The sequence below is a fragment of the Sturnira hondurensis genome, unplaced genomic scaffold (assembly GCF_014824575.4).
Source record: "Sturnira hondurensis isolate 20B ecotype Veracruz unplaced genomic scaffold, ASM1482457v3 Scaffold0022910, whole genome shotgun sequence".
NCBI classification, from domain to species: Eukaryota; Metazoa; Chordata; class Mammalia; order Chiroptera; family Phyllostomidae; genus Sturnira; species Sturnira hondurensis.
The window spans coordinates 12353885-12379844 of NW_028095541.1; the positions used below are offsets into that span (position 1 = coordinate 12353885).

At 33.8% G+C, this 25960-nt stretch overlaps 1 protein-coding gene across 1 annotated transcript in view; it reads left to right on the forward strand.

Moving 5' to 3' along the window:
* The window catches only part of ZEB1 (zinc finger E-box binding homeobox 1), a 186211-nt gene that overhangs the window by 107837 nt on the left and 52414 nt on the right, over positions 1–25960 (forward strand). Inside the window, exon 2 of the mRNA XM_037037202.1 lies at positions 21934–22134. Within this exon, the coding sequence (XP_036893097.1) occupies positions 21934–22134 (201 nt within the window). The remainder of the gene's footprint in view (positions 1–21933; positions 22135–25960) is intronic.

The window sequence follows — 25960 nt, forward strand, 5'->3', positions numbered from 1 at the left end:
AAAGAGCTTACAACAAGGTACTCTGAAGACTGTTAAAATCGATCGGGGAGGGCTCTACCACCCTCTGAATATTAGTGCTCAGGGGACAGGGTCCTCTGTGCTGAAACAGGTCAGTGGCTGGCAGGGTTGTAATCTGCACTTAAAATTGAGGTGCTGTGAGTGAGAGGGAATCTGCTGCTAAGCCCCACAGATACTGCTCCTGTCAGAGAAAAAGACTTTCCTCTTGAGCCACATACCCTTCCATTTCGTATGGGAAATTCAGTTTCACTACAATCTTATGGGACCACCGTCATGTATATGTTCTATTGACTGAAATGTCATTATGTGACATAACTGTAATAGTACTGCCATTTACCAAATTGTGATTAAGGACACAAGTTCTGGAGTCATTATTCTGAGTATAAGCACTACATTAATCACTTATTAAAGAATTCTGATATGTGTGATGGAAATAGAACCTTTCTGTCTAATGCTCTATCCTCACATATAATTATTAGTATGTTAATAAAGAACATTTTAGTTGTAAGTTTCAGAAACCCAACTCAATCACTATGCATAAGCCAAAATGGGGGGAGGGTAAGGAATGTATTTTATTGGTTCACGTAACTGAAAAGTAAAAGAGATGATGGCTTCAAGTATTCATTAGTCCAGAGGTGCACACTGTATTGTCAAGATTTAGTGTCAGTCTCTTTCTGTATCAATTTCTGTCTCCTAGAGAAAGTGCTTGCGTGCTCATGCTCACTGTCCCACTCAAACTCTCAGTCACTCCCCCATCTGAGAGAGAAAGGGCTTGAACTGGTTGCTTTAGGAGTCAATGAATCTGTCAAGAATACTAGCAATTTTTACTTGAGAGTAAGTCTTAGAGGATTTGGGGGTTCTGTTTTTGATGCTTTTAGCATGCAATTGCATATGATTTTGGAATCTAAATCTTTTAATTTTCTTATTTAAACTTGTAAATGATATTGAAATAATAGGCTATTTAAATTTTTTTTACCATAGATAACTATGATGAATCAAGATGAAATCCATATAAATATGTTGTATTGGCCAAAAAGTCATGTTTAGTTTTTTAACATGAAGTAACAGACAAATTTTTCATTTTCACCAATGATTTATTGATTTGGATATTTTGAGTATGTCGGCTATTTTCCATGTGCTGTAACATTGATTGTTCTTGATTAATGTCTTGATTCAATTGCTATCAATTTAAACTGATCTACCTGACCATGAAGCATCATCCTTTGAGAAACCTCCAGGACGAAACTTTGCAGACTACTTTGACACCTTCAATCAGTCACAGCACCTTCTCCATACATTGCACAAATTTTTTAATTTGCATTTTATTTGAATTTTATCTTTCTTGAAATAATAAAGCTTACTATCCCAAAAATGTTGTGTATTTTCTTCCATCTTCCATATTAAAATGGCTTCACAAAAATTCACCAATATTGATTTTTTTTTCAATGTGGACTCTATTTTTGGAATTGGAGAAACATTTTTATATGTATAGTTACTTTTCTTTAATAAAAGTATAAATTAAAATTTCTGCCTTACAATAGACTACTTATCATTTTAGTTTCTTTTTTCCGTAAAATACTTTATTGTTCTTCAATTACAGTTGTCTGTATGTTCTCCCCACCCTCCCCCCAACCCCATCTGCATGCTGATATGACAGCCATCACAATACAACCTAACAAAATTGTTTCGAATGAGGTTGATGACAGCTAAGCGCTAATAGAGTCAGCTTATGGAAAAAAACTTTTTGGCCAACCCAATATTTGTGTACTGGGGAAACTGTGTGTGTATATAGTGAGTAGCATCATTTATTAATCACTGTGTATCATTTGCTGTGCTAGGCCGTTTACATAAATTGCCTAAGTTAATCCTTAAAACAATCTTTTAAGCACTTATTATTGTCATGTTATGTGTAATAAAACTTAGCCAAGAACAAACAGCCATCTAGTATGTGATCCATAATTTGAATTAAAATCAGACTGACTCCAAAGCCTCTATTACACTGTTAGTTTGTGCTTTTATGACTTCTATTAATAAACCACCTCCTTATTTAAGCCAAATACAACTTTTTAATATATTATCTTAGATTACTACTATTTATACACATGACTTGAACTTACTAAAAATTATCTTTGTTATCAGCTTACTAATTATTTAAATAGCCATATGACTTTTTTATACCCTATTTGAAAAAATTGTTAAGAATAAGTACCGTGGGCTTTTTTCTTTTCCTTTTCTATTATTTTTCTTCATTTTTATTGTTGACATTAATACAGATATCCCCATTCCGCTCTAACTTTGCTTGCCTCCACCCATCTCCCCCAACCCTTCCACAGTGTTTTTGTGTCCATGGGTCATGTATATATATTCTTTGGCTAATCCCTTCACCTTCTTTCATTCAGTCCTCCCTCCCCACTCCCTTCTGACAACTGTCAGTGTGTTCCATGTGTCCATGCCTATGTTTCTATTTTATTCATCAGTTTGTTTTGTTCATTAGATTCCACATACAAGTGAGATCATAGTATTTGTCTAACTCTGACTGGGTTATGTCACTTAACATAATAGTCTCCAGTTCCATCCATAGCCATATGACTTTTATCCAAATTTCCTAATTTTGTCATGTTAAAATTTAACAAACCAATTTGAACCATTAAATCTGATTTTTAAAAAATTTCTACTGCTACAAATATAGAATAAAATTTACCCTTACCTACTGATCAGTGTTACTTGGCATACAAATTGCTACACACACATCCATACAATTTATATGAAAAATAAAAGGTTATAGAAATATATTAGCTCTTACTTTTAGACCATAAGCCTTTCTAGGTGCAGAAACATTTTTAAAATGAACCTAACTAGTAAGATAAAATTGAAAACAGGCTTTGGAAACTAACATAATATAAAGTGTACGGGTTACAAAAAGTACTTCATTTAAATAGGAATTATTTTATTTGCTTTTATTGGAGAAAAAATGTCTGTAATTAAACTTATGGTACACATTCTTTTGCATGGAGTAAGGGTGATTTTGTAATGCCCAAATCAGTACCTAATGCCCAAATCAGTACCTACATTGTACTGTGTAAGTAATATATTAGTTTTATGGATCATGTTTTTGCTTTTCTCACCCCAAAAGGCAGATTTAAGGAATATTTTCTTTCTCCAAAAGGAAGCTTCAGGGGATGATGCATAGTCCTAAATTGGCAGAGGGCTTTTGTATTTGTAGTATATGTACAAGTAGCTAGATTCTCATCTAGTTCCAGGTTACATATCTTGGTTGTTGACTAGACTAGAAAATTTACCTGCTCAGAAGCCTATATATCTCTCCTGTTTTTCTTCTTCTACAAATGTGGTCTGGCATGCCTGGAAACTAAAGTGAAAATAAGAAGCAGCATTCGTTATGCTATGAATCTCTAATACTGTATGAAGAATAACAGAGCAAATAGACTATAGGCCAGCCTTAGCTTATTGGTATTCCAGAGTATTTCTACCTAGCAATTATGTGGTAGGTAAAAATCATAGAAGTATAATTAAACAAAACATTTTTATAATTTAATTTTAACAAACTTTTATACAATTCATTCATTACTTTTAGTAGGATGTAAGGATTATCAAATCAAAATAATAGGTGCTAAAATTTTAAGCAAGGAGTCTTTCAAAGATGTATGCAAATAAAATCATTCTATAAACCCCAAGTAATGCTACCTATTCAAAACAAATTTATTTATTTTATTGTTTACAGATGTAATACAGCTTTTAAGACATTGCTTTCAACTACATGTCCAGAAATTCTTTGGAAAACTTGAAAGTCATAATTCATAGTACATGAGAATGGTTCTAGGGACTTTTACTGTAGCATTGTTGCCATAGACATTGTTGCCACAAACATTTTTGCTGCACATCTAAGTGGACCTAGGGTAATTTTGCTATTAAAAAAAGATATAAAGTAACTGGGTGACAGTTTGAGAGTTTTTTCTCTTTGACTTAATGTACTTAAGCTAGTTCTCAGTTTGGTTTCATTTCTCTGTTGAAGTTCTGCAGTTACTCCCATTTTTATAGGATATTTAGATTTTAGCTAGTCCTCATTTTGGTCTGTATAGTGACAAATAGATGTGGTAGTGATGCTGTTCTTAAAACAGTTAGCATTTGTCCCAGATGATGATGATTCTCCATCAGAGTTGGTTTCTTATTTTGGAACACAGTATATTGAGAGAAGAAAAAGAGGCCAAAGTCCCTCTTTGAAGGTACAAAGTTGAACCCATCTCTCCCACAGAACAAAGGCTAGTGCTTAGGTATAAAATCTGTTTTTTGTGCAATATTGCCATGAATCTGCACACGTTTTTTAATTTTTTATTTTTTATTTATTTGATGTTCGGATACAGTCTTTTTAATTTTGTTACTCTTTTCTCATGATTCTTTGTGTCCTTTTTAATGTCCCTCTTTCATTTGTCATGATTTTATCTTTTTTTACAGCAAAATTGCCTTATGGTCAATTAGCAATTACCACAGCATAAATGCTTGTGGTAAAGATGTCTATGGCAAAGATTCTTGTGGTCAAAATAGCAGACACAGCTTAGTTTAACCAACAGATAACAAGAGGAAAGATTGTCTTTAAGTCCTCATTTATGAATATGTGAAATAAAGCAACATAAATTGACTATTGACAAGTAGTTTATTATAAAGGCACATGGACCAAAAAAGTTGAGACTCACTGGTTGTAAATTTGGATGAGAATATACTGAAATACAAACCATAATAAACATAATTACATGGTATCTGTCTTATGTTAAACTCTGAATAAATATTTATTGATTTAATAAATACTCAGTTCAGCAATTATTTTTTCAGCATATTTATTCCTAATAATGTATATGGATGGCATTTTAAGGGATACAATGTCATATCATATGGACATAAATAGAGATATAGGTGCTCTAGTCCCTGCCCTCTAAAGGCATATTTTTTTTTCAGAGTTAAAACAGGTATGATAAAATCCTGAAAGAATTATACCAGTGACATTTAGTAAAATGCTAATTAACTGTTTCCTGAATATTGTGTAGATGAGCACTTTCCAAAAGAATTTTCTGTGATGATAGAAATATGCTATATCCATTCTAAGAGCTACAGCCAGCTCTAGTTATGAAGCTCTTGAAATATATTTAGTATAGATAATGGCCTAAATGTTATATATTATAATTTTAATTAACACAAATGTGAAGAGATACACGTAATCAACCTTATTAAATACCACAATTCACATTTTTTTAATTTCAGGATTTCTGTATACTCTTAAAAATGCTTGAAGACCCAAAAGTGCTTTTGATCACACAGGCTATATTTATTAATATAAGTAATATCTATTATTTATTGACAAAATTGAGAAAAATTAAAATATTTATTAATTGACTCAATAAGAATGAAGACATTTGGATTCTCATATCTGCTCTGTGTTCAGTCTGTTGTAATTTGTTTTGGTTGAAATACATTAAAACCTAGACTCAGATGTGTAGTTAGAATTAGCCTTTTCAGATAATTGTGGATATTCTTTGTTTACTACACCAAACTGATCAAGTAGCATGTCTTAAAGTTCATTTGCAATGTAGAATATGAAATCATATAATTAATTTCATATTTGTTACATTAAAATCCATTGATCTGTCTTGAACTTTAAGTGGATCTTTTTTTTACATAAATACAAAGTAGTTTTATTTTATTTTTTTATAACTTTTTAAATTTAATTCTTGTTCAAGTACAGCTTTCTGTCTTATATTCCCAACCCTGCCCACTCCCTGCCCCATGCTCCCCACCTCCCTCCCATTTCTGCCCCCCACCCTTAGTTCTTGTCCATGTGTCCTTTATACTTGTTCATGTGAGTCCTTCCCCTTTTCCCCTATGATTCTCTCCCCTCTCCCCTCTGGACCCTGTCAGCCTGTTCCATATTTGAGTGTCATGGGTCATATTTTGCTTGCTTGTTTATTTTGTTGTTTAGATTCCTGTTAACGGTGATATCATATGGTATTTGTCTTTCACCGCCTGGCTTATTTCACTCAGCATAATACTTTCCAGTTCCAACCATGATGTTGCAAGGGGTAGGAGCTCCTTCTTCCTTTCTGCAGCATAGAATTCCAAAACTCAGTGAAAAAGAAGCAGAAAACCTGAACAGGCCAATAATAGCAAGTGAAATTGAAGAAGTAATCAAAAAACTCCCATCACACAAAAGCCCTGGAACCAGATGGTTTTACAGGAGAATTCTACAAAGCTTTTAAGGAAGAGCTAACCCCTATTCTTCACAGACTATTCCAAAAAATCCAAAAGGAGGGAAAATTCCCCAACTCTTTTTATGAAGCCAGTATCACCCTAATTTCAAAGCCAGATAAAGACACAACAAAGAAAGAAAACTACAGGCCAATATCACTGATGAACATAGACGCTAAAATCCTCAATAAAATATTAGCAAATCGCATCCAACAATACATCGAAAAGATCATACACCACGACCAAGTGGGATTCATCCCAGGGATGCAAGGATGGTTCAATATTTGCAAATCAATAAATGTAATACACCACATAAACAAAAGCAAACACAAAAACCACATGATCATATCAATAGATGCGGAAAAAGCTTTTGATAAGGTTCAACACCCATTTATGATAAAGGTACTCAGCAAAATGGGAATAGAGGGAGCATTCCTCAACATAATAAAGGCCATATATGAAAGACCTACAGCCAACATCATACTCAATGGGCAAAAACTAAAAGCTTTTCCACTAAGATCAGGAACAAGACAAGGTTGTCCACTTTCACCACTTCTATTCAATATAGTATAAGTGGATCTTTGATCCACTCATGAATTTGCAACATACATTAGTCATTTGAAATATATTAGTCCACTGAGTTGTATGGATCCTCCAAATGTTAAAATATTTTGTTTTACCATATAAAAAAACACCAATATTAACACCAGTCTCTTCAGAAAAATCTTCAAAATAGGTTGTAAAACTCATAGTGCCAGTTACATATGTTCCAAAATTCTAATTTACATCTGAAAGCTCAAATTTTATCATTTGCAACAAATGGTCTTTTATTTTCCTTGAAGTGACAGTCTTACTTGGTTTATTTTTTAGAAAATGTTTGCTAAATACTGAAGTCTGAAAAACCAGTTAGTTCTTTTAAGTAAAATTTGGTGTATCATGAACAAAGCAGCTAGTGCAGCTGGCAACTCAAAACAATTGCCTGCTTGGATAGCCAGCAGAAGTATTTTATGTGTGCATTCCATTTTGTCACACAGAATATTAAAAATACATGTACTAAAGACATGTACTAAAGGGTCAACACTTAATAAAGTAATCTTTACTATTTTATTAGGGTATTCATAAGTGAAATTGGGAATTTTTTAATGGAAGTGAATGCCAATGAAGGACACTACTTAAATTGTGCTATGGCATCAGCACTTTTCCACCTTTGCCTTTACATCAGTACAAATGTCAAAACATTGACATATAATGTAACACCTTAGAATAGTGTAAAAATGGTTTGCCCTTGCTGGTAAAGACAATAGGGAGGGCAGAAATTTTTAGCTAGGATATGTTGGGGAGGCTTTGTGATGGAGATCAGTGTCACATGCATGCGCTGCTTTGTTTCTTCTCTTCTGCCTGCTTTTTTCTATAAAAGTAAAGGTAGAAAAGTATTTAGCATGTTAAAAATTGTTTACCCATACTTGTTTGCATTTTACTTTTTAATTATTCACTGATTCAACAAGTATTTATTGAGTGCCTACTAGGCATAGTTTATTTTTACTGTTGAGAAATGGGAAATACATAGTGTTTATAATAATGCCAATAAAAGCAACTGTGCCTCCACTATTAATAAAGCACTTCCTTGGTGCTAGGTTCTGTGTTTATATACTTTTAAATGTATTTAATTTCCATGGCAACCTCAGGAGGTAGATTTTTTAATAGAGAATCCACTGGATTTCATGCCAGGTTCACAGTTTTTTGTGTAACTAGACAGATTACTAGCTTCTTTGAATTTTAAGTTTAAGCTGTGGTGCTGAGACTTATCTTTGGATTATTTTCAGGTTTAAAATTCATTAATTTAACATACATTTTATAGCAGGTTAATCATTTGTTGACACATCAAAATATACCACACTTCATTAGGAAGCCTTAGAAACAATTGCAAAATCATTAACATAAACTTTTTGAAACTTTAAAATGTTTCTTTCATGAAAATTCATTGATTCAACACACTTTTCACAACAATTAATCCTTTATTGACATATTATTAGAACACTTCATTCCTGACAAAAGATGTAACAATGAGCACTCACTGTGGGATGTGGACACTATTACAAAGACAGAGAAGCACAAAATTTAGAAAGAGAGGCAAGAAAAGTTAAGAAGAGCATCACCAAAGCCATAGTTTTTTAATTTATTCATTAATTAAATAAATATTCTAAGTGTCCTTGCTAGGCCCTGTAATGCTTGGAACTTAAATTACTGGAGTGAACAAGGCAATGTTCTTATCATCACAGAGCTTACATTTTAGTGGGGAATAATGGCCTCCCACCGATGTCCATGTCCTAATTTCCAGACCTTTGAGTATTTTACATTATATGACAAAAGATAATTAAAACAGCAGAAGAAATTCAGGTTGCTATTCAGTTGACCTTTTAAATAGGAAGATAATTTTGGGTTATCCATTTGGGCCCATTTTAAGGGTACTTAAAAGTGGCAGGAGGAGGCAAAACAAGGACAGTGTCAGGGTAATGTGATGTGAGAAAGTCTAAACTGGCCATTGCTGGCTTTGAGGATGGAAGGGGGCCATGTGCTGAGATATGTATTAGCCACTAGAAGCTACAAGGAACAAAATAGGTTCCCCTAGAGCCTCCAGAAAGAACACAACTCTGCTACCGTTACCACCTGGATTTTAGCTTACTGAGACCCATTTTAAACTTCTGACTTTAGTAACTGTAAAATAACAACTGTTGAATGACTTTGAAGTGGAGACAGAAGGAAAAGAAAGTCAGTCATGGAAAAATCTTGAAACTGAGCCTTTCAGGGAGGCAGACAGAAGGGCAAGTAAAAGGGCTCAGAGTAGAGTTAGGCTTTTCACATATAAAGAATAAAAATATCATGTAGTGAGAATGTATAAGCAGAAGGTGAGGACCTGAACATACAGATTCTTGTAGGCCGTGATAGAACACTGGAAAGCCATTGAAAGTTTTTAAGGAGAGTGACATATTCTACTTTCTATTTTGAAAAGATCACTCTGGCTGCTGTGTGGTGGGTAAATGGAGACAAGGGACCAATGAGGTGTATTTTGTAATAATCCAGAGGAGGGTAGGTGACAGTTTGAAAGACAGTAGTGACAGAGATGAAGCAGTATAACCCAGGATTTGTTGATTGGTTGGATACAAGTTCTGAAAGCTGCATAGAAATTTGGCAGTAGAGGAGAAAGGGCAAAGGGGAAATGTGAAAGTACAGTGATGTCTAAGGAATAGAATATATTGAGAAGAATATGTAAATAACAAGGTATTGAGGCCATAATATTCACAGTCTGGAGACCCTATTTGCCATGTATTAGAGCTTGGAATTCATGGCATATGCAATGCACAGCCACCAGAATTTCGAATCAAGGGGATAAAATAATTTCTGAACTAAGGTTTATAGTTACACATGTTCTCTGTTGTCATTCTGAGATAAAGATGAATAATAAGGATATTTTACATTTCATTTTTTTAGATTCTGAGTTGAAGATTAAAGCACTTGTCAATGAAGTATTTAATAATTCATTTGTGAACCTCTTTATAGTTTAGTTTTATTTGTTTCTGAAGAATTTTTATTCATTTGTTTATTGACTATAATATTCTGCTTGCTTTGGAGAGACAGTATATTCAGGGCAAGGTTTCTAGGGCCACGTGACTTCCTTTGGAATCCTAGCTGGAGTACTAACTGGTTCACCTTTGACAAGTTATGTAACCTCTACATCTCACTTTTCTTATCTATGAAATGATAATAGTAGTTCTTCATGTGGTTCTTATGAGGGTTAAGTAATTCATAACTGAACATCACATAAAACAGTGAATACTTAGTAAGCACTTTATGGGTCAGGGTCAGGGCAGGGTACAAAACTATATAAGATATATTGATTGGTTTAACTCTTTTTACCAGCAGTAGAAATTCAGTAGGTCATAAAATACTTTGAAAATGCTCTTTTCTCTGTTTTTTTTTCTGTATATGGTATTAAAGTTTCCATTTATGTGTGATTTTCTGATAATGTTCACTTCTTTCACCACTAACACCATTTACTCTCTAAGATAAAATTTACATGAAAATGTAAGTGTGGTGAATTCACATGATCTCTTATAGATTCAATACTATTTATTTTCTAAATAAGTTCTGCCTAAGGATGATTATCATTCCAACTGCTTCTCAGATAAGTCAGGTAAAACAAAGCACTAGGCCCTGGCTGGTGTGGCTCAGTGGATTGAGTGCTGGCCTGCAAACCAAAGGGTTCCAGTTCAATTTCCAGTCTAGGGCACATGCCTGGGTTGCGGGCCGGGTCCCCATTTGGCAGCGTATGAGAGGCAACCACACAGTGATGTTTCTCTTCCTCTTTCTCCCTCCCTTCCCCTCTTTAAAAATAAATAAAATTTTCAAAAAAATTAAGAACTTAAAAAAAATTAAAGCACCAGAAATTCTTTGGTACTACAGTTCAAATCCCAACAACATTACAAATTTAAAAACCCAAAGCGGTGAAAATTTTCTTTCTGTGGTGCATTAGCAAGGAGTAAAATAGAGATTAGTATAATAAAGTAGGGAATCCTATAGTATTTATTTTTTTCAAAACTCTTAATTTAACATTTAATTATTTGTCATATTTCTCTAATATGTAATATATATGTATCTCATAGTTTATAAATACAGCATGTATCTTAAAAGCAGGACCAGATATTATATGTCTTTATCCTTCTGCCTTCTGGAACACTTCTGCCTTCTAAGGAACTAAATTTTTTATTCTAATCTGATAACTCACAAGTATGTAACATGTTGTAGTGCTTAGAAGGTTGCAGTAAAACTAAATTCTAGTTACCTATAAATCGTTCATTTTTAATGCTTCTTGAATTTATAAGAAATAAATTCAAATTTTATTAGTAAGATTTTTTTTCTTCCATGTCTAGATTCAAGGAATTAGTATCCTTCGATTGAAATTTGGACCTCAGGAAAGCTTTGAAAAGAGGAGGTCCCCCCGCTGGGTACCATGAATCCATACTTGGATTCTTATGTACTGCCACCCGCCTGGAAACAAGAAAGGGACCAGTCCCCAGACTACATCTTTGGGGTTGTGCCCTGTTTCTTTTCACTTCTCCTATGGTTTCCTTTCCCATTGTGAACACTGGCATCTAGCACATGGCCAACAGTTTCAAATAATAAACACTATTTCTAGCTTAAAGGGATTGAAAAACCCAAATGATGGGAATTAAAATTTGTGTCCTCTCTAATTATCTTATTTTTAAAACCGGTTCATCTGTGAGTCACTCTCAAAACCAATCAGGGAAAATGGTAAATATATTGATTGTTTTTTCTAATTGTACTTCATATCTGCTGTTAGAGTAATTCAGATAACAAAAACATTAAGAAATGATTTCCTCTGATTCCAGTTCAGTTTTCTACAGTTCACCACTAGTAACAGTATACTGAATATGATTTCAGACTTCTTTCTTGCACATTTAGAATTTATCTTTTAAAAAATTTATAAAGTAATAAAACAATATGAAGGAATAAATATTTTAAAGTCAGCGCATTTCTTCAATGTTCATCTAGACATTTTTTATTATTCAGATATGTGTACGGCATGTCTTTATTTTCTGCAAAATGGGATCAAACTATTTTGGAGGAGTCCTCGTATCAGTACAAAAGGATACATCTTGGGTAGCTACTTACATCTTTTGAAATTAAAACCAAGTTTGCAGATAAACATATGTATGGATATTTGCATAGACACGTGTTAATTTGTAGGATAAATGCCAAGATATGGCTGGGTCAACAGGTAAACATTTTAAATTTTGATGAATGGCCATATTAACACAACATGTAAGAGAGTACTTGTTTCCTTAACCCTTCCATATACCATGTGTTATTGATATTTTTATACTTTATATCATTTATGCTTTAATATTTCAAATTATATTAAACAAACATCATTTATTGCATAGTTAGTACTTATGGGCAGTGTTCTACGTGAAAGGGACACAGCAGTGAACACAACTGAAAAAAAACTACCCACATGTACTTTATATTCTAGTGAGAGAAAACAATAAAAAATAAAAATGGTAGTTGTTGATAAGTATTTTAAAAATGAACAGATCACAGGAGGGAATGGGGAATGCTCTTCTAGTCGGGGAGGCCTATAAATTAAATAGGGTGGTCATAGGAGACCTCACTAAGAAGGTGAAATACAGCCATGCATGAGGAACATTCTAGGTGGAGCGACATGAAGTGGAGAAACCTTGAGACAGGAAGCTGGTGTGTCTGGAATACAGTAAGCTACTGTACAGTAATAGAAGATAAAGTTTGAGAGAGATTGGATGAACAGGAGCCAGCTCATGAAGGGCATTTGCATTAGAGTAAATAAGGTGGGAAACCATTAGATGGTTTGCTCAGAAGAGTGACTGAATTCCTCTAACATTTTAGAAGGATTACTTTAGTTGCTGTGTTGAAAACTAACTGTACAAAGGTAAAAGTGGAATCAAGGAGACCTGATAGGAGAATTATATAATATTCTGAGTGAGAGATGACAGTGGTTTAGAGCAGGCAAGTGGTGGTGGGACCACTTTAATTTTGACCACTTTAATTGTAAGTGGTTAAATCCTAAATAAATTTTAACATATTTTTCTCTAGGTTAGATGTGGAGTATGAGAGGGAAAAAAAGGAGTCAAAGGATGGGGTTAGGGTGAACAAGGGGAGAAAAGGTGGGACAACTATAACTAAACAATATTTTTTTTAATTTGACACCAAGATTTTTGGCCTAAGCAAATGAAAGAATAGAATTACCATTTACTGAAATAGAAGACTGTGATAGGATCCGAGCTGGCAATTGGTTTTACAAGTCTGGACTTCAGAGGAGAAATTTGGGCTGGATATAAAGAAGAGAGTTATTGAATGGTGTTTGGGTCCGTGAGAAAGACTGAGGTCTGGAGATGGAGAGACAAAACAAGAGCAGCGGTCAGTGAGTTAGGAGGAAAACCTGGAGAGTCCGGAGAGGAGACTGTTTTAAAAAGCAGACAGTGATTTAGGATTATGTCAAATGCTGCCAGTAGGTCAAATGTAATGAGGACTGATACTTGTCATTGGATTTAATAATGTGAAGATCCTTCCCAGTCATGACAAGGACAGTGTTGTACCTGGAGTGGGTGTAAGAATAGGAAGAAATAAAGCGTAAGCAAGTGTACCTGGAGACAGTTGTAGGCACTTTTTAAAGAAGCTTTGTAGGAAAGGGGTATAGAATTTGGAAAAGTGATATTTAATTGGAATAGGGGTTTATCCAGAATAGGGTTTTAAAATCAGAGAAAGCCAAGAGAATTGAGAGTACGTAAGATGTGACAATTAGTTTTTTCTTTAATGAGGTTGAGCATCTTCTTACATGTTTATCGACCACTCATTTTTGTGTATGAACATGCAAATGCCTTTTTGCATATTTTTACTGGGTGGTTCATCTTTTTCTCATGGATATTTAAGAATTCTCTGTATAGTAAAGAAATCAGGCTTTGGTAACATGTACTACAAATATTTTTCACAGTTTGTCACTTGACCTTCATTTTATTTTTCCATGTACAATCATGGATTTTGTATCATGTTTATAGCACCCTTATTCCAAGACTGTAAAATAATTTGTCTAGACTCTCTTTTATTCCTTTTAGGTTTTATTATTTTTAATTAAAGTCTTTGATTCAGCCGTGGCCAGGTAGTTCAGTTGGTTGGAGTATTGTCTCATACACCAAAACGTTGCAGGTTTGATCCCTGGTCAGGGCGCATGCCTAGGTTGTGGGTTCCATCCTTATTGTAACGCGTACCATAGACTGATTGATGTTTCTCATCCACCTCTCTGTCTTTCTCTCTCTCTCTCCCCCTCCCTCCCTCCCCTCTCCTTTCCTCTCTCCTCCCTTTCTCTCTCTTTAAAATTAATAGAGATATCCTCAGGTGAGGATTTAAAAAATCTTTAATTCAGATAAATTTCATTTTGGTTAATGTTATGAGGTAGGAATCTGATTAGACAAATGTACTTTTGGATTTCATCCAATCACCAGTGAGACTGAATTCATGAGTTTGTGCATGTGTGTGTTTTTTCTCAGACTTCAGCATACTGTCATTATGCTGGCTTCGTAGAAAGCATTTAGGCTCTTTTTATTTTCTCCTCTCTTTAAAAAGCAACAGAATTACCAGTCCTTTGAAGATGTGAAGAAATTCAGCTGGCAAAACATTAGCACTTTTTGTGTTGTTAACTATTTGATAGCTTCCTAAATTAATTCTATGGTCTGTCTGCCTTTGTTCTCTTTCCTACAATTTTATAAACTCCATAAAATGATAAATGTGGTTATAACCATTCACATTTTCCTAGCAAGTTATTTCATCCAGGTTTTCAAATATATTTGCCTAGATTTATACAAAATATCTATAAAGTCTCTAAATTTCCTTTATATCAATAGTTATTCTCTATTTACATTTTAGTAACTGAATATTTGTGCCATTCAGTTATTCATAACTAACATCCTATAAATTAAAAAGCACACTTTTATAAATGCAGATTGTATCTATTAGTTACTGATAATTTAGTTTGAATTATCTCAGTCCAGATACTTTTCTCCCACACACAAATGAACCACGTGTTCCTAGGACTGAATTTAGTTTAATTTTCCAAGAACTTTGCTCTTTAACTGTTTCATCTACCTCTTTGTGAGTTATGCAGACACTGGCTGAAATTAGTTCATTGAGAGTGGGAGTTTTGATAAGGCAGGGGAAGGGGAAGGTAATTAGGGATGACTCAGGTTGGGTATATAAACAGAGGACCTATAGAGAACGGGGAAGATGCCAGAACAGGACCTGAGAGAGTACCAAAGACAAATCTCATAACTACTTAGTAATCGTTTTGTAATGAGAGGGGGAGAAAATAAGAACTGGGATTCTATGCATGATGGCAAACCTCTCCCTTGCCTTTGCCTATCACTTTTCATTCTGTTAATAGCCTATATCTGAAGGCATTAAAAAACACCAACCCTTTTGCAAGGGTAACTTTCAGAATCATTGATTTCATTGGAATTATAGTAAGTAAAAAATTATCTTAAAATGTAAAAGAGGCTATGATTATTTTTCAATTTAATAGGAACCCTAGATTAAGGAAGATTTTGCCTAGAGAGGGATTAAAAAATTTCCCCCAAAATTTGCTAAACCATTAGTATTTATTAAAATGTAACATGTTCATAGTGCTTGGAGCACTCCAAAAATCATTGGGATTCTATTTTTGAAGGGCTTAAGTTAAAATTAGATAATGTACACATTGTATATTATTGTATGTGGCATTAAATATGTACATTATTACATCATAATCTTTATCATACAGTAAAATACATATAGATAGTAAGTTCATATTATACATGACTTAGGTCAAAAACCAGATTAACAAACATGTACAGTAGGTACTAAGTGTAGTATTTATGAACAATATAATCTTTTTCCCTTTCCTGGAGTGATATTCTTTGCAGAAGTTTTCTCTAACCCTGTGAGAAAGTTGTTAAAAAAAACTGCTTCCCATTTCATGTGCTAATTTATTAGTTCTTTGCTTATAAGTATAGCTTTATCTTCATATTCCTGAATTATCAGTAACACTTAAGTATCCTGACTTATTTTTTCACTAAGAAGAAAATAAGTTTGGCCCCCATTCAATTCAACAAATAATTTTATACCTACTATGTGAAGCAGTGTGCCAAGGACTTTGTTCAAGATAAGAAAAATATATTAAGTGATGTTATTTTTTGTCACAACTGATGTATAATAGAAATACATTCTCAGTGTCTCCACCTTTATCTTCATATTTCAGAACATTTGTGCTGAAGTTGTGTTGTTTTCACCATAGTATGTAAAACATCGTGTAAAATATTCTCCTTAATCCAACTACAATCCATTACTCTGGAGAACATGGCTCAAAGGGTATCTGTTTTTTGAAGTGTTTCTTCTAAATTAATCTGGTGTATGGTATGTGGAATAATTGTTTAGAAGCAGTTTCATAGTTATTAAAGATTAGTCATATCTTTCCTAAAAAAGATTTTATCTTTCTACCATGCAGATAAGTGTGTTTGGGAATTTGATTGAAATGAGTAGGACATAGTTAAGCATACATTAGTGGCATGATGTAAGCAAAACTTTGTCCTCTGAAAAGAAGAAAAAGCCTTCATACACCTCATATACCCAAAAACATGTTGAACCATGGCCTGGGCCTGTACCTTTAATCAACACTTGCCACAGTTAGAACCTGACAGGAATCGAAGACCGAAGAGTTAAATCTTCCCCCTCTTCCTTCCCTCTCTCCCTCAGTCTCTTCCCTTATACGGCTTAATTCCTCTTCGGAGCTACAACAAACAATATGTGGTGGAGTTCCCTATTTATAAAGCATTTAGATGATCTTGCTTGTTATCTGAATGACTGAAGTTGAGACTCTAGTTTTTTTTTTTTTACCCATAGTCATCTAATTTTTTGTTATAATTGTACATTACTTAGAAATGGGTGTTTACATGGGAGTTTAATTTGTGCAGTTGATATGATGTTTCATGCAGTCAGGTGCAAAAAGAGTATGTTGTGTAAAGGTCTCCTAAAGGTTTATTAACTATAATGATGATGTTACCCTATGGTATACTATTTGTTGTATTATTATGAGACTCTAATGGTTAAAAATTTTAGTCATTTGAAAATGTTTTTAGTGGCAAATCATTAGGTATAGAACTGTATGGCCCCAGGATAGGCTAGATACAAATATACAGGTTATTTTTTTCATTATACCATTTATTTTATTTAATTTTTTAAACATTTTTTATTGTTCACATGCAGTGCAGTTTTCTGCCATTTCCCCCATCCCCCTTACTATTGTCCATGTGTCCTTCATAATTGCTACTGCAAACCCTTTACCCCCTTCCCCCATCATCCCCCTCCACCTCTGGTCACTGTCAATTTCAGTGTCTTTGGCTATACTTTGCTTGCTTGTTCATTCTGTTGATTAGGTTCCTGTTAGTGGTGAGATCATATGGTATTGCTCTTTCACTGCCTAGCACAAGTTTAAAAATATTTATCATCAGTGTAACAATTTTCTGTCAGAAGCCTTTATACAGAGTTAGAGAATATGGACTGTGGAAATCAGGCAGACCAGGATATGAGTCTAGATATATAACTTAATAGCCATCCTTGTCCAGGTTACCCAGTTTATCTATCTATCTATTTATCTCTCTCTCTCATACACGTACACACACACACACACACACATACACATATACATATATATATATATATACTTACTATAGTATGTATCTACTTCTTAAGATTCATTATAAAGATTCGGGAAGATGATGATGATAATAGCAAACATTTGTATAGCCTTTACTGTGTGCAAGACACTGATCTAAGTACAATACATTTTAAATCATCAGCCCCTCACAACTATATTATGCAGTGTGGATACTGTTATATGTGGCATTAATTGTTAGCAAATAATGCCAGCGAGAACTGCAACAAAGAAGTCAGTGTGTCCTTAACCACAGTCTGGTGATAGTAAGTCTGGTGACTGTATTGAAAATATTACTATTTTCTGTTGAAATTTAAAATTTACATTTTGAAGTGTAAATTATACTGAAAGATTTTAAAAACTGTTTTCATTTTCTCTTTTCCTTTATCTTTGCTTTCCAGGAATATTATTATTTTAATTAAAATTCAGAACCAAAAGTTAATGATCACGTGATTAGGACTGTACCACTCTTTAGACAAATTATATTTTATTATATTTTTTAGCCAAAGGTTAAACAGTATAAAGATACAGCAATAGATGGGCAGACGATTGAAATAAGTGACACTCTCATTGGCTATTTGAATTTATCAAGGGCGTGCATTATTCTCTGTGCTTTTGGTGCTGGGATCCTAATTTTGAAATTAGCTCTGTAGATCCACAGAAGGACAAGTTCAGAAACACAAGGAAGTTTGGTTATTATCTAAGCTCTGATAATCAATATAAGTGATTTTCACTGCTTTTTCTCTCAGCTGAGTGACTGTGAAGAAGACAGTGAAAACGCCTTAGAAAATAGTTAATTGTTCTTTTTTTCCCATCTTAGTCAATAAAATGTATTGCTTTTCTTGACTTTTTTTAGTTTTATGCCACATACTCAAAAACATGGTTTGGGAAAATTCACAGGATAACTATTAAATATATGCACTGTCTATGGTTTGGGTATTTGACTTACAATCTCTCAGACCACAGTGACAGCTTGTCCTTGGGGAGAGGAAGTTTTGCTAGACTTCTAGACAGTGACAGGTATTCTTAGAGAGTACTTGAGCTACAGCTGATTCAGGCAGAGTAAAACACCTGCAGCTTAAGGTAAAAAGAACTCTGAAAACTGTGAAGCATGCAAATTAATATTTGAATCATAATGCATACAGGGGGGACCCAAAAATGGAATTATGTTCTGAAAGGTGGGCCCCTTGTACACAGTACAGGCTTCCCCTGCTAGGTGAGTGTTCTAGGAACTATCTGTAATCAGTGTACCAACTGACATTGTTGTGGGAGGCTGCATTCAGCTCCAGTGAATTTTTTTTAAGACTCTTTCAATGTGTTTGCCCATTTCATGATGGGTGATTTACAAGCACACATGCTCACACTGCACTGAGTGTTCAGCAGTTTTTGATCAAAAACAGCATGAGCCCCATGCCTCACCCTTCCTATTCACCCTATCTTGCCCCAAGCAACTTTTTTATTTCCCTGCATGAAAAAAGTCATTAAAAGGAAATATTTTGCTGATGTGGAAGAGGTAAAACAAAAAATGGTAGAAGCACTAAAAGACATTAAAATTGATGAGTTCAAAAACTGTTTTGAGCAGTGGAAAGTGTCTCAGTAGGTGTATTGCATCAAATGGAGAGTACTTTGAGGGTGATGTATTTAATGGAATGTATTCAGTGGAAATGTATTTAACGAATAAAGTTTAAACATGTAAGCATAAACACAATTTTTATGACTAAATTCAAGCTTTTGGGGGTCCCCCTCATATATATCTTAAAGCCTAATTATTGTAAAATTTTAAGATCCCAAATACTCTAAATGTATATGTGCTAAATATTCAATCTAGGGTCAACCAAATAATCTACAGCTAACAAAATTGATCATGATAAAGCTAGACCACAGTATTAATATTATTAAATGCAAGAATATCTCCAATGGCTAACTCAATACTAAAGAAGCACTAAAACCTCCCTTTACAAACTAGTAGGAATTTCAACTCTCCATGCATAGTGAGAGAGCTCTGCAATGAGCTGATGCAGTGGTGGCCAGATCGAGTAGTATACAGAATCGATTGATCTCAGTAAATACTAAAAAATGTCTATCATGTAGCATATAAATGACTCCATACCTTGGAAACTTTAGTAAGTCATTTTGTAGGTTACTAATAAGGAGGCATGAAAGTTAATAGCTTGGTGTATTATTTTCCAGTAAAGATTCCTCATTAAAAATATTTAATACAGATATCTTTGCATCTTACTCTAGTTAAAGGCTCATCAAGAAACCTTTGTTCCACCTGTGGACCATCCTTTGAGAATCATTGCTTTTGCCTATATACACACAATTTCACAATTTACTCTGCTCATATCATGGCTGGAGTACAAGGAATTCCCCATGTTTCCTTATCTATCTACTTACTAAATTTTCCTTTTGACTCAAGAATTCCACCCCTACCAATGTATGTGACAAATGTATTTAAGGAATGACTAAAGGTATATTAATAAGAAAATATACTATGATATTGTTACAAATGCTTAAACATTGGAAAGAAACTAAACTTTATGGATAGGTGCTTACTTAAATTATATCTGTACAGTGAAATGCTGCATAGCCATCCAGAAGAAATTATAAAGCTGTACATATACTCATATAGAAAAGTTTCCAAAATATGTTAAGTGACAAAAAGCTAAGTGGCAAACTTTATGTGATCCTATATTTGTATATTATATATGTATATATACACTTATATACAGGGTTTATATTAAAGATACCTATGTGTATAAGGTGAGGTCTGTATTACAATTAAATAGGATAAGATATATAAAATGATTATCACACCTACTTAGTGTATACATTAATTAATAAAATGTGCTGCTTTGTTACTTTTAAAGAGAGTTGCAGAGAGTTGCAGAGGGAAACATGGGGGAAGGTTAGGCTTTTACTAATTTTACACATTCACTTTTTCAGTGAATGTGTATTACTTTTTTAATAATATCAGAGAGAAAACTACTTGCTCTTGGAAAAAGATCTGGAAAACACATTCACAGTAAAGTATTAATGCCAGAAGACTTTATATTTTCCTTATGACACAAAATATTGAAGAATTCTTAATGTGGGCAAAAGGATAACTCCACTAGTGTTTTGAACAAAGGGGTCTTCCCAGGGTCTATAAGAGCAGCCTTGGAGACTTTTGGTTATTTGTACTCACTTCATTCATACTTTTTATTATATGTCTTCATCCATGTTCTTAGGTGTCTGTGTATGTGTGTGTATTTATATGGGAAGAAGAATATATATGCATATCATTTAAGCATTTAGGTGATTGTCTTCTATGAAAAATTGTTGAAAATTTAAGGAAGACGTGGAAAGAAGAACTAGAAATGATCATTGCTTACTTATCTAAGCAAAGCAAAGCTTCCTTTTTTCTTTGTCTCCCTTGCTCTCAATCTTAGTGAATAAGAATTGCCCAGCAGATAGTTGAAAAGAGATATTCCAGTAACCATGCCCAATGAGGTACTAAATAATTTATCCCGTTACAGTGATTATTACAAGCATTCTGAAGGAAAAAAACTGACTCTACTACATTGTTTTAGAGAATTTTATTCCCAGCTATTATTAGTCATGATTCTGTGAGCTATAGTCATTCAGAATAATTATATATTTGTATAACAGTGATACTAAATTTTATAGAAATTCATTAAAAATAGGGTAAGGGTACCCATTTGAAAACTTCTGAATGTCAAATATATTTTTTAGAATGACAGACTCACATATAAATCATGCCTTAAATCAAACCTTAATTATGTAGAAATTTTTCTAAATTAGTTGATTCTTTCTAAAGCTAGTAAGGATTAATATGAAATTCATGGGCTTAATCGATAACTTGAAAATGCTTTTCTTATGGTAAATTTGATGGTGCATTGCTAATTTACTAGTGGAGCTGAACTTATTTCTTAAATTGTGCTGTTTTAAAGATGTGAAGGCCTAATTGTACATGAGTGGGATCTTATACAGTAAACTCATTATGACGGGGAGGATGTTTAATGTGGTGTTCAAGAGTACAGAATATGAAAGCGGGCTGCTTGGGTTCAAATCCTGGTTCTGCCACTTCCTAGTTGGATGAACTTGAACAAGTTACTTACCTTCCCTGTGTCTTCGTTACTACTTCTGTAAAACAGAGATATAAGTAGTCGAAGGTAGGTAGATAGGCTGGCTGTAAGATTGTTGCAAGAATTAAGTGAGTTAATATTTAGAAATCACTGTACATGTATAAAAATTCAATAAGTGTAGCTAAAAGAATCACAAGCTGTTGTGGTGTTTTTAAAATTTTATTTTTACTGGAGTGTAAAAACTAGTTGGTTTTGACTATCTGTTTCTTATTTGTATTACAGTTACAAGTTATAATACTGTGGTAGAAACAAATTCAGATTCAGATGATGAAGACAAACTGCATATTGTGGAAGAAGAAAGTATTACAGACGCAGCAGATTGTGAAGGTGGTGTGCCAGACGATGACCTGCCAACAGACCCAACAGTGTTACCGGGGAGCAGCGAAAGGGACGGAAATGTGAAGAGCTGCTGGGAGGATGATGGCAAGTTTCATTTTGTTTTGTAATAATCTATTCTCTTGATTCTTTCAAAAAGTATATTAAACACAAAGATAAATTATTTAAAATTTTTGTCTGTTAATCAATAGAAGACATCCTTCTATTTACCAAAAAGTAGATTATGAAGCAGTATAATTATAACCAAATATATAATGCATATAATATATTGAACTTTAAAAGAATTTTTAAAGAGAATCAAGCTTTCCATATACTGTTGATATAATCAAAACTATCTTTAATTTTATATTCTGATCTCAAATGGAGAAGAACCTACTTAGAAGCCAACAAATTGTATTCTGGCTCAGTGAGAGTATAGCAATTTAATGTGAAAAAATCCCAAATACAGATAAATTATTTGAGTATTCTTACTGTTTGTAAGCCAGCCTGCTGCCCTCCCTCTCTCCCCCTTTCCATATATACAGATGTGTGTGTGTGTGTGTGTGTGTGTGTAACACATCTGAATCTGAGAGAAGTCCTAGAAGAGTTTCTGAGTAAAACATCTGGTCTTGATATAAAATGTCACCAGAGGTTAATTAGGTAAAAACAAGGAATAGAAGATGCTTCAAGCAGAAGACACAACATACATAAAGCCATAAGATTTGAACAAATAGTATTGCATGCTACATCAAGGAATTGCAACTTAATCCTGGAATCTTTGAAAATAACAACATTAATATGTACTTTAGATATAAGCCTAATAGTAATATGGAAAGAGACAGGAGGTCATGCCTCCAGTAAGGAGGCTATAATAATTCAGGGAAGGATGGGCTTTGAACTAAAGAAGTAGCTGCTGGGATGGGAGTAATAGGGAAGAGATTCCACAAAAATGTAGGGGTTAGAATGCACAGAATTTGGTTGATTTTTATGTGGAAGGTAACTGAAAGAGAAGGACTGACATAACTCCCAGGTTTCTGGAAAAATAGAACCCAGAGAAGTTAACTTGCTTATTTATTATCACAGCTGGTTAATGGCAGGGTTTATTAACCTATTAAACTTGAATACTGAGCTCAAAACTTTTAGGAGCAAGAGTTTCTTATGCATTTCTTGTCTGTGGCCAGAATTGATTCACCAGTATAATTAATCCAGTCTTAATATGGAAGCAAAAAGGAAATTATTTGTCTGGAAAACGTTGAGATAAGGAGAATGAGATGGAGGTAAAAAGAAAGAAGAAAAAATCATTGAAGAGATTCTATTTCTGAAAATATATTGGAATAGATTATTTGGACTTTATCACTGAAAATAACTAATTATGTTGTATTTAAAAATAAATAAATCTTGAAAGCTTTTAAGAGCTCACTAGAGAGTAAGACAACAAGATATCAAAATCTAAGTGAAGACAGAAACCCAGAGAGGTAAGCAGAGCCCAACATAGAAGACTCTTCAGCCTTAAGGGCATTTGCCTAAGCAAGGTAATACAAGATGTGGTTTTTAGGCCTCTGAAAAGAAACAAAGTCTTGGACAACCAAAATGTGTAATTACAGATTCTCTCCTAGTATGCATTACATCTTAACTATATGGTGAACTAAAAGGAAACCCTCTGTCATTCCTTGAATTCTCAGGAGTTAGCAGACAAAATTACCTTGTTTGGGGGTTGGGGATAGTGGAGAATTGTCTCTGAGAAGTAGCTACCACAAGGCTTCTTGCATTGATTCACAGCTCAATTCACATTACTTGCCAGCCTGATAAATCTCAAGTCATGACTGAGTTTAAATTGGAACTGATGTTAGTAATAGACACCAAGGAGAATCAAATACAAATCTATTGACAGAACATACCTTCATCCTAACACTATGAAAGGCTCCCATAACTTAGAAAGAGACAACAACATGAGTGAGAATTATCTGAAACAAATGGAAGCAGAAACCGACCCATGAAGATGTTAATTAATAGTTATCTGAGATAGATTATAAAATGACTGTCATGTTTAAAGAAAAAACAGACAAACCTGAAATTATCTGCTCTGAAAGAATAAGATGATCAATAGATCTTTTAAAGATCCAAGTGAAACTTCAAAAATTGAAAAAATAAAATAATAGAAATTCAAGTTCAAAGGATGGATTTAATAGCCAAGTAGACAAAATTGAAGAAAGAATTAATGAATTGGAATGTGGGGGAAAGTTATACTAAATGCAACTTGCAGAGGCACAAATAAGAAAGATAAGAAAAACAGAATAATAGACATGAAGGACAGAGTTAGAAAGTCCAACATATGTCTTAATTCTAGGAAAGGAGAGAATAAGGAAGCATCAATATGTGAAGAGAGAATGACTGAGATTTTTTCCCAATCAATAAAGGACACCAGACTGCCAATAGAGAATCCCAGTAAATCTTAAGAAAGATAAATAAATCTACCCATAGTCACATTATGGTGAAATAGCAGGACACTCAAGTCAAAAAGAAAAATTGTAAAGTAAACCCAAAAAGTCAGGTTATGTTTAAGGCAGTGGCAATTAGACCGACAGCTAAATTCTCAATAACTACAATAGAAACCAGGCAGTAATTCTATCCTTAGCAAAAATATCTTTTATGAAAGGAGGTGAAATAAGGTCATTATTTCTGTACTTAGCAAAAATATCTTTTAAGAAAAGAGGTGAAATAAGGTAATTATCTTAGATAAGTTTCAGGCAGTAAACACAAAATTTGTATTCAGTAGACCCCTATTAGAGCAAATTCTAAAGGATATATTTTAGGCATGAGGAAAGAAATCTTTGATAGAAGATCTGAGATATAATAAGAGCAAAGAGAGTGACAAATTATAGTAAAGATAAACACATAGTATTTCCCATGAAAATACTAACCAAAAAGTATGTATAACTAAAATTAATTTCAGATGATGTCAACTTTAAGGATAAAAGAATTATTATTAGATAATAGGATCACTTCATAATGATGAGAGATTAAATTCACTCATTATTATAAATGTGTTTGTACTCACCTGATTGCTGTGGCTAAAATTTCCAATACTATGTTGAATAAAAGTGGTGAAAGTGGACAACCTTGTCTTGTTCCTTATCTTAGAGGGAAATCTCTTCAATTTTTTCCCATTGAGTATGATGTTGGTTGTAGGTTTCTCATAGATGGTCTTTATTATGTTGAGATATGCTCCCTCTATTCCCACTTTGCTCAGTGTTTTGATTATAAATGGGTGCTGTACTTTATCAAATGTGTTTTAGGTGTCTATTGATATGATTATGTGATTTTTGTCTTTTTTTATGTGGTATATTAATGTTTGTTGACTTGTGAATATTATGCCATCCTTGCATCCCTTGGATGAATCCCACTTAATCATGGTATATGATCTTTTTAATGTATTGATGGATCCAGTTTGCCAATATTTTCTTGGGGATTTTAGCATCTATGTTCATCTGTGATATTGGCTGATGAACATAGGCCAATAGTTTTCTCTCTTCATTGTGTCTTTACCTAGTTTTGGAATTAGGATAATTCTGGCTTCATAAAAAGAGTTTGGGAGTCTTCACTCTTCTTGAATTTTTTGGAATAGTTCAAGAAGGATAGGAGTTAGCTCTTCTCTCAATGTTTGGTAAAATTTGCCTGTGAAGCCGTCCAGTCCAGGGAATGCAGACTGGTGCAGCCACTGTGGAAAACAGTATGGAATTTCCTCAAAAAACTAAAAATGGAACTGCCTTTTGATCCAGTGATTCCACTGCTGGGATTATACTCTAAGAACCCTGAAATACTAATTCAAAAGAATCTGTGCACCCCAGTGTTCATAGCAGCATTATTTACAATAACCAAGATTTGGAAACAGCCTAAGTGCCAATCAGTAAATGAATGGATCAAAAAACTGTTA